General features: G+C 29.0%; 2 protein-coding genes across 2 annotated transcripts in view; both read right to left on the bottom strand.

Moving 5' to 3' along the window:
- LOC111037500 (atrial natriuretic peptide receptor 1) overlaps nucleotides 1-13,097 on the bottom strand; it is a 68,988-nt gene that overhangs the window by 25,882 nt on the left and 30,009 nt on the right. The window contains exons 2-3 of the mRNA XM_022320121.1: nucleotides 1,461-1,626; nucleotides 536-607 (exon numbers count right to left, since the gene is read on the bottom strand). Coding sequence (XP_022175813.1) covers nucleotides 536-607; nucleotides 1,461-1,626 — 238 coding nt within the window. The remainder of the gene's footprint in view (nucleotides 1-535; nucleotides 608-1,460; nucleotides 1,627-13,097) is intronic.
- Nucleotides 11,040-13,090, bottom strand: LOC111037501 (piggyBac transposable element-derived protein 4-like). The gene has a single exon (XM_022320122.1). The coding sequence runs from the start codon at nucleotides 12,850-12,852 to the stop codon at nucleotides 11,245-11,247; it is 1,608 nt and encodes a 535-aa protein (XP_022175814.1). The 5' UTR covers nucleotides 12,853-13,090; the 3' UTR covers nucleotides 11,040-11,244.

The following is a 13,097-nucleotide window of genomic DNA, read 5'->3' as shown; positions in this document are numbered from 1 at the left end:
ATATACTGTACGGAATATTCTTGATCTTCACAAAGCCGTATATTTTTTAGATGATATTTAACACTGTGACAAGCAACTACTACACGACGCTACACATAATACTATAATATATTTATAATATGGTGAGTATGTTGACAACACATAATATTACAACAACACCGAATATATTATTTTAGTTATTAACTACGTATAATAACATAGTTTTATTATATTATGCTATATTACATTAGGTATAATAATAATATATGCACCACTGGCTGCGACCGGGAATAATAATAAGACACGTCATAAAGTTAAAGTCTCTCGGCGTAAAATTCATAAAATATTATTAATAATCAGTACGGGGGATCTGCGGGTATATGCGACGACACTTTGTATATCCACCTCAGCGTTCTATCGGGATAATGCCGTGGGTCGGAAAAAAATTATAATATTATGTTTTCGTATTATATGACAGCAGCTTCCAACGGTTTTTGCGTAGCATATTATGCTAACCTATTTCTATCTATTCCGAAGCTAATCTCTCTTTACTCACCGAGTCGTTTTTCCATTTCGGTAGTTTTCCAAGTATGCCCGACATGGCTGATACTTGACCTTCGGCTGGGGGCTGAAAATACATTCAAACAATATAATACACTGCTGCATGGTGATTCACCGAGCATTATCGTCCCCTTTTCCCTTCAATAATAAAGCAGTTGTTCGAAATATGGTTTTTGAATAATTTAAAAAAATATATACTAAATACCATAATTTTAAGGTATTCTTTTCAGATATTTTTCCCTACTTAAGGAGTTTCGTGCGGAGATACCATTTTCTGTCTTTCAAAAGACTCTGCCCCTGCCCTTTAATACTGTACATTATTTTATGGACGTACCTAATTAAAAACCCAAACTAGTAGTTTCTCAGTTATAAATGATTAAGCTAAGGAAAATAGTCATAAAAAAATGTAATATGTGATATAGTTATTTTTGGTACTAGGACTATTTTTAGAAATTATTTATTGACAAATTTACTTATATTTTTTAAAACCTTTCTAAAGGACTATTATCTTTAGTATAAGCATATAAGTAACTGAGACTAAGTACTTGCTCAAATTTTGAATAAGGTACATTGACATTTTCAAAAAATTTATCCGCTAAATAATTTACAGTAAAAATGTGGGTTATCGTTTGTAAAACAGAAAATTGGATCACCACAGGACACTTTTTAACTAGCACAAAAAAAATTTAAAAATATATTTTTTAATGTATTCATGGTCTATAAGTAAATTTAAAAATTCAGAGAATTCGAATACATGTATTATAAAAGGAAAAAAATTGTATGCTCAATGAATCCACTCTGTAGGTATACAGTACCTAGTAAATAAAACAGGAATAATAATAATAATAATATTATTAAAACTACATTATTTACACTGCGATTAATATTATGCATAAATGTGTTATTGTCACATGACTTACTTGGTCACCCATTCCGGTTATGATCGGTAGATTCCAAAACGCGGCTAGTCTGGCAACGGGTTCCAACGCGAAAGCGCACGCTGGTCCGATGAACGCGATGACTTTATCGACAAAGTACATTTTGGCAGCCAATCCTGGCGCTTGGGCGCCTGAGCATGATGGATAGCTAAAAATTCAAAACGGAAATGAGTTGCAGATTAGTTTCATAATACATATATCATTCTATATAGTCATATATGCGGAGGTGTGCATCTCTTATACAGGTGAGCACAATAATTTATATTTGTATCACGCTATAATTTTTCAACGTCACGTATAGAATTCAAAAACAATATTTTACTCGCTACTCAGCTAATCCTATCGATATTATAATAAATAGTGATTTTCGGAAGGTGAGTAACATATTAGCCCAAAATGTAAATTGGTGAAACATATTAATATTATTATTATAAGTGTAATATTTAATTAAAATCCTGGAAATTTTAATGTCACAATATGTATTATAATACGCGTTAGTGGAGGTCAAACTAGGCGTCGATGAGGGGAATAGATACCTAATAATAACGATAAAAAATAAGTACATAATATTTTAGTACCCATTGGCAATTGAATTTTTAACGAAAACTATACAATAAATTACACAATCTTGTAACTCAATTAATATATTAATTAGTAACACTATTTATTAGTGTATTATAGAATATCATATATAAGTATTGTATTACATATTTGCATGGATAATCATCAATCAAATATTAATTAAAGTACCTATATTACAAGCTGTATTCCGAGTACACAGATTGGTTTTCCTACGAGGATTTAGTCTGCAGATTTTTTATTATATTATTAGTTACATTTGTTACTTTATTTTGATTCATGACTAAAATGATGTATAACACCTACAATTTCAGAATAAAAAAAAAAGTCTTCATAGTACGCGTGGAGAACCCTGACAGTTTTTTTATATGTGTGAAAAAATAATTAAATTGAATTGTTTTTACGAATATATTTAAAACATTATTAGTGCGACTTAAAGACTATTAAGAGTAATATATTATGTTGTTAAAAATGAATTTAAAGGATTATCTTGTATATTTATAACGTGACTTGAAAATACTAGAAGTACAATATAATATGTAATAAATTGAACAGTATAAAAAGATAATTTTTTAGAATCCAAGTTCTAAAGAGTATGCAAAATTAATTTTTTTCGGTTTTCACTTTTTTATCTACATAGTAATTCTTAAATTTATTCAAGGTGACCTACAGTGTTGTTGTAAAAGCTTTGTGAAAAAATATGTTTCAGTATTATTATTATTATTAAGGACAGCGTTTTTCACTATACCTACCAATACATTATTATTTTTATATCCAGAACCCTTTTAGAACGTCGTTGCTAAAATCAGGAGTTGCAATATTTCTATATATCTACCTACATGCCTACATGTATATCCAAACGGCGGTTGGAATTTAATTTGATATGGCCAAAAGCAAATAAATAATATTTTAGATAGGTGGGTCTGATTTTACTGCAGTGGGTGTTTACCCAGGGCAGGCCGAAAACGAGTGCGAAAACCTCGTAAAACACACAAAAGTCTTCCGTTCGATAATCTCATAAATTTCCTGGAAGTGGCTGCCCGAGAATTTATGCTGTGAAAATTTCACACCGGTCGAATGTCTTATCCGCACACCGTTAAGCACGAAAAGAAAAAACAACAAACAATAGTCGTACTTCAATAATAAAAAAAAAAAGAAAGAAAAACAACATTTTAGCTGCTATATATTTAAGTTATTTGATATTCCCCTAAGGTATTTTATTTTTTCAACGAGAAAATCGACTAATTAGAAATAATATTTATTCACCCAAACAAAAAGTATATGCAAAGAATTTAATTTTAAGAATGCGAAGAATGAAATATTGACTACACGTGTCCAACTTGAAAATTATATTGCACGATATCATGCCTAAGCGACCTCTAAGACCTAAACTTGACAGTACCAAAAATGGTCTATGTTGTGAATCTAATCTGTTAGTGCCAATCTTCATTTCAACACTTGTATTCAGTTACTAATCGCATCAAAACTATATTCATTATTACTACTTAAATTCCTCTGAAAGAATGATCGAAATCAGGAAATAATATTAGGTATGTAGATATCTGATTTAACTGAAGTTACTTTATTTCAATCATATTATCAGGCGGCCTTTTTACATTTTCAAAAATGTTTCAGTTGTATAATTAATATTATTAGATCAATTAGAACTGACGTCTTCTTTTTTTATTTTCTTAAATATATTTTTTTTGTTTTGAATAACATACAAGTTAATATACGAGTTGTACTCGTATGCGTATAAACTTTTTTCAAGAGTCTGGCATCGAGAGTATCTACTTCTGAAAGAAAATAAAGTCATATTCTTACAAATGATAAAATAAATATAAATAAAATAATAATGGCATTATATATTTCATAATATTATATATTTCAATGTAAGCTTACCTACTAAAATAGAACTACGAGTGAACCAATTAATAAATATACACATTTAACAAAACGATGAGAAATATTATTTAGGTATAATCTGTCAATTATTTTTTATAAGTAGAAATATAAATTATATTTAAATATTTTATATTTGTTGATGTACTTTAACCTATATGTCTTAAATGTCATTAATCATATCTCGTCATAATGTCAATTGCTATTATTTTTTTTTTATGTTTAATTTATGACTTTACAATTCATTGATTCAGAAATATTGTGATTTGTGACTACTCCACTAATGTTGTTTGATGAATGCATATATTTTAAGAATTTATTATATTTTATATTCTAAAAGTTTATTAAAAATTGTTTCCAAACACATAAAAGATAATAATATTAAGTACATTATTATGTAATTGTGTAATTGTATACGTTATTATTACAGTATTATATTTGCTTAATATAAAAAATTGAATAAAAAATGATGGGTTAAAAACTCTGTCTTCCACGCCGGATCCACAAATTTCAAAAAAGAGAATCCGCCTTACACAGTTGTACAAAATCTTAATTATTTTCGTTTAATCAGTGTGGATTTTGTAATTTTGTATTGTATTGTTGTCGGTGATCAGAGGATATTTTTGGATACCATGAACATAGTTGGACATGTCGCAGGACAAGCGATCGCTATAAATCGTTGTTGTTATGATATATACCATATATTACGTATACATTAGACTGATGTACGAGATATTTTGGGGATTAGTCCTTTGACTAATGAGGACTAAAACTATAGTGAACGATATTGTGTATGTGGGTTCGGTCGTAATTAATATAAGTAGGTACAATAATGATTTGGTGTTCGTACAAGTAAAATCCAGACGTAGGTCAGAATTCTCGAGAACGTTACATTTTTCATTGTTTATTATTATTATTATTATTATTGTTATTATTGTTATTATTATGTTGTCATACGTGGGCCGTATATATATATATGGTATAATGTGCTGGTAGTTCTAGTTTGTAAAGTTTTGTTTGTTTATTTATCGGTGGAGGAGATGATGATGATATTGTTGGCCGGTATTTCTGGTCTTGTGGTATTATAATGTTACGAAAAGTTGGGGATGCCATTTCAACGATTTCTCATGTTTCTTCTATTATTATCAAACGAGAACGTATAGAGAAGGAAAGTGTATATGGATTGAAAAAATTGTTTTGAACCAATATTATACCAGTGTATTAGGTACAATATAATTTTATGATTGGGGATAATTTGGGTAATTATTTAAATTATCAGCTGAATAATTCAACTGATACTAGTTGTACTGCAGTAAAACAAAATGTCGAGAAGACTGTTATTGCTTCTTTACTATATTACTGATTATATAACACCCAGCGGTAAAAAAAAATTCAGGATTCACTTAAATCTGCAGCGCACAGTTGAAAAACAATTAACTAACTTACACTGTATACATATATTAACTAAAATAATTATAAACATTCAATATATATATATACAGGGCGATTCACCAAGAATGCTGGACCCCTTTTTCCTACAATAATGAATTTATTCAAATTTTTATTTTTGAATTTTCAAATAATATACTCAAAGATGATATTTTAAATTCTTTAAATTTTTTTATACAACTTAAGGAGTGTCTTGTGGCGATGATACAAACTTTAGTTTTACAAATGAAAACCCTCTTTTTTACTATAAGTTATTTAGTGGATAATTGTTTTGGAAATGTTGATATACCTAATTCAAAATCCACTTGAGTATAGTTAGTTACTTAGTTATTACAATTTTTGTACGAAGGATAATAATCCTAAAATATGTTTTTACAAAAATATAAATTATACGTAAAATTAGATCTAGTAATTATTATACTTGGACCACTTTTATAAACTATTTATTTTGATGGATCAATGTTAATGATGAAAATTGTTAAATAACCATAGCCCCCATATCTTATAAACCCATTACTGTGGACTTTTATCTTTAGAACTCAAAGTTAAATAACTCAAAAACTTCTCATACAAATCTTGATTCTGATACGTCAACATTTTCAGAAAAATGATCTATTATATAGTTTACAGTAAAATGGGGTGGAAGGATTCATTTGAAAAATAGAAGTACAGAACACTCATTAAGTAGTAAAAAAAAATATAGTCTTTAAGTATATTTAAAAATTCTAAAATCAGATATTTAATGACTGCATTATTGAAGAAATAATATGTGAGTATCCTTGGGGAATCACTCTGTACATTAAATGTCATGTATTTTATGTATACTTATTATATGGACGATTGTAAACTCCGCCAGAATACAGGTTAGATAAAAAGGTAATGAAAAGGTCTAATGTAACCACCGCCGTTTTTATTTCTTACCTGTAATTTATAAATGGAAACTCCACCAGTACTTATGTAAGACTTAATAATATATCTCAACTAATGGAGCTCAAAAATTCAAAATGATAGTGTTAGAGAACGTTATAAATAGTTATGATAATGGGTTTATATTAGACTTAGATGTCAGAATATCTACAAATTGTATCTCATCATTTTAGTTCGCAGTTCCACATATTATAACATAACATGACATAACATACCTAGGTTACTAGATACATATTTTATGATTATTACAATTATTTATTATGATAATACTTACACATGACAATTTAGATGATTGGTTCTGACAATTTTTTATTTTTATTAATTTTTGTATATTTTTTGGGATATTATAATAATGTACATGATATCTGTCCTATATAATAATTTTATACTGTGACTTGATTTTCTTCTCTGACAAAGTTTACACGAACTTAATTTTACTTGATTTTTTTTCTGGCGGAGTTAACACTAAAAAAAGGCATTTGTGGAGGAGTTTACATGCGCTCCTATTATATGTTTTTAGTATTATGAGCAAAATGTGTTAAACAATTGTAATATCATTATTTACTAATTGAAATATATTATCAAAAAATATAAATTGGCAATTTGATTTTAATTATAATACACCTATTGCATTACAAGTTTAAAAAAAAAATTATAGGCACGGATTTACTTCTAAGTATCAAAGTTGCAATATATTGATAATATTCATGCACACAATTTTTTTTATAGATAATTAACTACGAAGATATGTACATTTTTTAGAATTTTAGAAAAATAAAATTCTATTAACACTATCGCTACCTATATAATATTGTAAATAATATAGGTACCATATGGTACCTATATTTGATTATTTGCAAGTACATTTCGATACCATTAAGTATTGAATAAATATTTTGTTGAGTAATTAAATAATTTAAAATATATATGTATTATGCATATTTAATATTTATACTTATAAAATATTGTTTCTGTAATAATAAACAGCAATTAATACATAATATGTAATTAACATTACCCTTTTTTGTCCATCTTAAAAAGTAATAAACTAATAACTGATATTAAGCGTAAATTGTCGTAATTTTGAATATTCAAGTATAATAATATAAATTGCAATATGCAATCCATTAGTCAATTTACTTTTTTTTATCGCTTGTTAAGTATACTTAGTAATGTATATAGTAGATACCTACACGTATTATTATGTCAAGTACTTATGGTGTTTAAATTAAAATCCTTAAATTGTTTTAAAGTCTGCATATAGTTTTGATTATAAGTTTACTTGATGGTTATACTATCGATAGTCGCATATATAGACAATTTCATCACAGTTTAAATCAGGTGACTATATAAGTATTAGGTACCTACTTGAATAGTTTACTAATTATTTTTTATTCAAGATTACCAACTATTTATATAACTGTGAAGAGCATATTATAAGAATAATATCTTATCTTTCTAGTATTATAAGTAACATTATTTTTAGTCATCTCGTGGGCTATTATAATATGTTTATTTTCATAATGGATAATAATATTTGCCATCAATGAAAATTAATATTATTCTAAAATCTAGAGCATAAAAGCATATGACGTGGTTCCAAGTAGTATAATAAGTAGGTGATATGTGACATCCAATATGAGTAACTTATAACTATAGTAGTAATAATAAAATGTTAAACGGTTCTCCGATTGAATGTTATATTTAACGGAATAATTACATTTTAATATTTAATTATGTTCATACAATAGCCGCATGGGCGGATAGGCCCATCGGGAAATCGGGATTTTCCTGGTAGGCCCCCATCAATATTATACTCAGAGGCAACAATTCCAAAAAAACAAAAAAAAAATAATAATAATATAAAAGTAAATTTGTATTATTCTGGCTGGCACCCCGGCGGCTGTACACTATTAATGCGTATTTGTAATATCGGTATACTCTATTAGGGCCAAGGGGCCTCTGAATGAACTCTTCGATATCCGTATAAATACATACTATCTATTTTGTTGTATGAACTATTGTCTATTGTGTTAAATCTAAATAATGTATAAAATGATTAAAATGTAAATATAAATAAATATAATCGATATTCTAATAACAAAAATAAACAACCATTCTAGAAATAATTAATTTTTTGATTAGTGATAGCTAAGTATGAAGCATCTACTATCTACATTTATATACATATCTTTGTATTGTAATAAGTTCGATTTGTTCTATTTTTAAGCAATGCGTATTAATGTGGATGTCGTCTAAAATATAATTTTCTCTTATTTCCTCCATTAATGAACAGTATAAACTAAAGTGAGCAAGTACAATAGGTAATATCATTTACCTATTCTTACTCTATGCCCTATGTTATTATTTAATATTTTATCAGGTGTTCTTGTTTTTATTTTGCATTTCCTATTGGCTATTGTGACTGTGGCTTTTAAATGTGTTTTAATTTATTAAATAATATATATGATAATTATTAATTATGTCTAAAAGAAATTTCGAAAGTGGGGCTTCAAAAAGAAAAAGAATGGATCCAAATTTATAAGTAAATGTACCAACGGTAAAACTCAAAAGAACTTAAATTTTTTTTATATACAATACATAGTCGATAGGTATATGTGGCCCTAAAAAATATATCTTTCTAAAAAAAAAGTACCTATTCACCCATGACAATAGGTATAATAATATAACTGCTTATAATATTATAAGTACTCAATATACAGCAAATTCAATCATCTTTGAAGATGATGTAAAAAAAATGTCGGGGGAACAAAAACCGTCCTTATTTGCTCTTTATATGGTCAAGTTATTTTCTCAGTAGTATTTTCGATATGGTCCGTATATTATACAAGAATCAACTAACATTTATTTATTGGATTTTCCACATATTACTTGGCTATATTATATACAATAAAGACGAATGAAAGTAAACATTCTAGTGGCGTAGTCAGAATTTTGCTTTGTGGTGTGGAGGGGGGCTAATAATTTGTTTTATAAAAGGGGTGCTTATACTGGGATCCTTCATAAGACGTTTGGTATGCTGATGTTCTGGGTATATAAAATTGTAGACTTTCGCAGTTTTGCAGCAACCTGCATATAAATTACAATTCAAATACAGGCGGACTTGGTTAACACGATGTTGAAGGGACCAACCAAAAAGTTCAAGTTATCCAAGGATAATATAATAATAGGAAATTCTAGGGACCGGGCAAAGTTCGAGGTATCGATGATTTCAAGTTAATCGAGTTCAATTTTGAACAAGGTTATGTCTTACTCAATGCTACACTTTCACTCTCTGTATTTTATTTCCTCGATATTTAGGCGGGGGTGCAGCCCCATCAGTCCCCCTGGCTGTATCACAGAATATACCATCATTCCTCATCCGGGTAAAATATATAATATATGTGTGCTCATAGAATATTCAAAATTAAACAAAAACTCAGTATGAATTATGAGTTTTATTCACACACTAACAAAATGCAAATAAATTGTACTTAGAAAAATATTTAAAAGTTAAGTGCGCGTTCAGATATACATATGAATACATCCGCGTCAAAATATTATATCTGATAAAATAAAATAAATTTACGAATCTTTCGGAAAATTAAGACTTATACAGGTTGATTCACCAAGCATGCCCTCCATATTTCTTCAATGATAAAAATGAGATGTAGTTACTCAAAATCTAATTTTTGAATTTTTTAAATTAATACTTAAAGATAGTATTTTAAATTTCTTAAGATTGTTATTATATAACTTAAGGTGTCCTGTGATGATACAAGCTACTTTTTAAAAAATTACAACCAGCACTTCATTTCTACTGTCAATTATTTGGCTGATCATTTTTCTGAAAACGTCGTAAATTCGAACGCGTAGATTTTGAGTCATTTAACTTTATGTACTAAGGATAATAACTTCTTGAGAATGAGTTTGGAAGTTATAAAGACTATTGTCATTTGAATTTTTTTGTAATTTATATTAATTTATCCAACAATATTATATAATATATTTAATATTTTTGTAAAACTATTTTAGGGACTATTATAAGTAGTATAATCATTTGAATAACTGGGAAATTACTAATTAAAATGTTGAACTATATATATATCAAATAATATAAAACAATTATCCACTAAAAATTGCACAAAATAAAATAAAGATGGTTAAATGGTCATTTTAATTACATAAATTTGTATGGCCACAAAAGTAGAAGAAATAAACTCAAGAATTTGAAAATAATATCGTCTTTAAGACTTTAAGTATCTACTTATCTAGGTGTGTTTAGAAATACCAAAAATCATAATTTCAATAAATAAATTATTAAAGAAAAAAATGGAGGAGAATCACACTGCTGCCGAGTGTAATAGAAAGGAATGCCAAACGTAATTATTAAAATATTAACTTAAGTCTATCTACATAATATGACGCAACAAATTGAAATTAAAAAAAGTCAAATAGGTACCTATATTAACCCTCCACAGGCAAGGCTATAAATCCCAACAGACCAGACAAGGGTGGTCACGGGTGACCAATGTAATTTTATATTAGAAATAATCAAACTTTTTTATAAATTCTCTTTATTTTTACTTATCATAATTAATACTAATATGCATACTAAAGTATAATCAATGGTAATATTATATATTTATAAAAAAAAAAAAAAAAAACAACTTGAATCTTGTAACAAAAAAAAAACATCTTGTATCTTATAAATAAATAAAAAGAACATAAATGAAACAAAATATTACCTATTATTATATATTATATATTATTCCATCATAATTTCTTCTTCTAATGACTGATATTTTAGGTCACATGTTGAACATATGCTTAGCCTATGCTGGGCGCATAAACTCCCATGGCACTTAGTGCAGTTTGAAGTGCCTTTACGATCCACTGACATTTTTCGTCAAAATTCACAACGACCGCGGTGACTATTTATTCCAGATGGTGCACTTTCAATTGGTTGTATTTTCAATATTTTTTCAATAGTTCCTTTCAAATCCTTTGGTAAAAATGGGCATTCTTGGCGTACTTTCAATTGTGGTTCCAGCAATTGAAACGCTAATGTTGTTATGAATTTTGATCGTACAAAACGTTTGTCTTGGTTCAAGTTATTGTGTTTGAATATGACGTATCCATTTACAGCGGCTGCATCCAAAAGTCCATAAAAATATCGTAATGGCCATCGGTTGGTTTTTCTGGTTGAAGAATATTGGTGGCAAAGTTTGTCAAATACATCAACATCTCCTTTTGTTTTATTGTAGAATTCGATTTGTTCCGGTTTTTTCGATATTTCGTTTATCGTCTCAGTTTCATGCATTGTCGAAAGCACTAAAACGTTTTTATTTTTGGTTTTTGAGAAAGACAACAATGTCATTTCAGGTGCATGCAGAAATCTTGTGGTCATCGGTGGTAAATTTTTTACGACTAGCATGTGTGGAGGAACTTCGCGTTTATTTTTCCTCAATGTACCTACTAATGTCAATTTTTTAACACGTAACTGTTCTGCTAATTCGATAGAGGTGAACCAGTTGTCGGTTGTGACATTTCTGTTTGTTCCCATAATTGGTTCCACTAGGTTCAGAACATATTGGGTAGGTATAAGTAGATCATTTCGGTTGCGTGTTTCTTTGCCAATATACGGGATTCCTCCATAAAAATAAAAAGTTTTGGCATCGCAGATAGAAATAATTTTGAGACCGTACTTGTCTGGTTTTGCTGGTAGGTACATTTTAAATGGACATCGTCCTCGAAATGACAATAATGTTTCGTCTACAGTGACATATTCCGACGGGGTATAATTATTTTTACACTGAATAGTAAATAAGTCCCACATCTCTCGAAATGCAGCGAACTTGTCAACCAAACGTCGCTCGTTTCTTGTTGATTTGCTATCAAACCGCAAGCAATATGTCAAAAATTTAAAACGATTGAATGACATTACCGCACGGAATAATGGAGGACCGTTTTCAACCGAGAATGAATCGGCCATGGATATTCCATGATATATCCCTGCTTTCAAATAAAGTCCGATAATTGCCCGAATTTCAACGACATTAGTGGGTCCTAAATAATACTGTTTAGTTGTATAATTTTGAGATCTAATCGCTATTTCTTCGTTCGTATATTGGACAATTTTTTCAATCATATAATTTGTCAAAAAAAGAGAAAAACAATTGACCTCTTTGAGTTCACCTTTCGCGTCCCCTTTCGGCCCGGGCAAGCGTATAACTAGATTACGACTAGGAGTTCTGGAGTACTTTGATCTAAGTGGTTGAGATGACCAAATAGTTTCTTGGTCTTTTCCCAAAAAAAACTCACGATCTGCCTCTATTTTTTCATCATACTCTTCGTCAGACGATAATTGAAAGTCGTCTGCTACGACGTTATCGTTTTCTAAAACATGATCTTCTGTTTCACTCGACGAATCATCGGCATCGGATATATCATCTTCATCCAACTGTCGGTAAAGCTCTGCTGTAATGTCATCGACGCTTTTTAGAAGTGTGTCCATGCTTACTTACGTGATAGACAAGCGTGGTCGTCCGTGACCGACGACAAGAACGATTTAACTTATTCGACAGCTGGAAGCTTACTGAGGTATAGCAGATAAGCAAAAATATATCAGGCAAACGGTGGGCTTATCTATAAAAGGGTATGGGATAATCCGGTGCATAGTATTTAATGTTATAATCTAGTTATTAATGTCTTATCTTAGTCCGGTCACCCGTGACCGGGCCTTGCCTGTAGAGGGTTAAC

The sequence above is a fragment of the Myzus persicae genome, unplaced genomic scaffold (genome assembly GCF_001856785.1).
Source record: "Myzus persicae strain clone G006 unplaced genomic scaffold, MPER_G0061.0, whole genome shotgun sequence".
Taxonomy (NCBI): Eukaryota; Metazoa; Arthropoda; class Insecta; order Hemiptera; family Aphididae; genus Myzus; species Myzus persicae.
This window is presented reverse-complemented; position numbering and strand designations above follow the sequence as displayed.

Coding starts and splice junctions, on each gene's coding strand:
- LOC111037501 (XM_022320122.1), bottom strand. CDS start 12,852: ATGGACACACTTCTAAAAAGCGTCGATGACATTACAGCAGAGCTTTAC.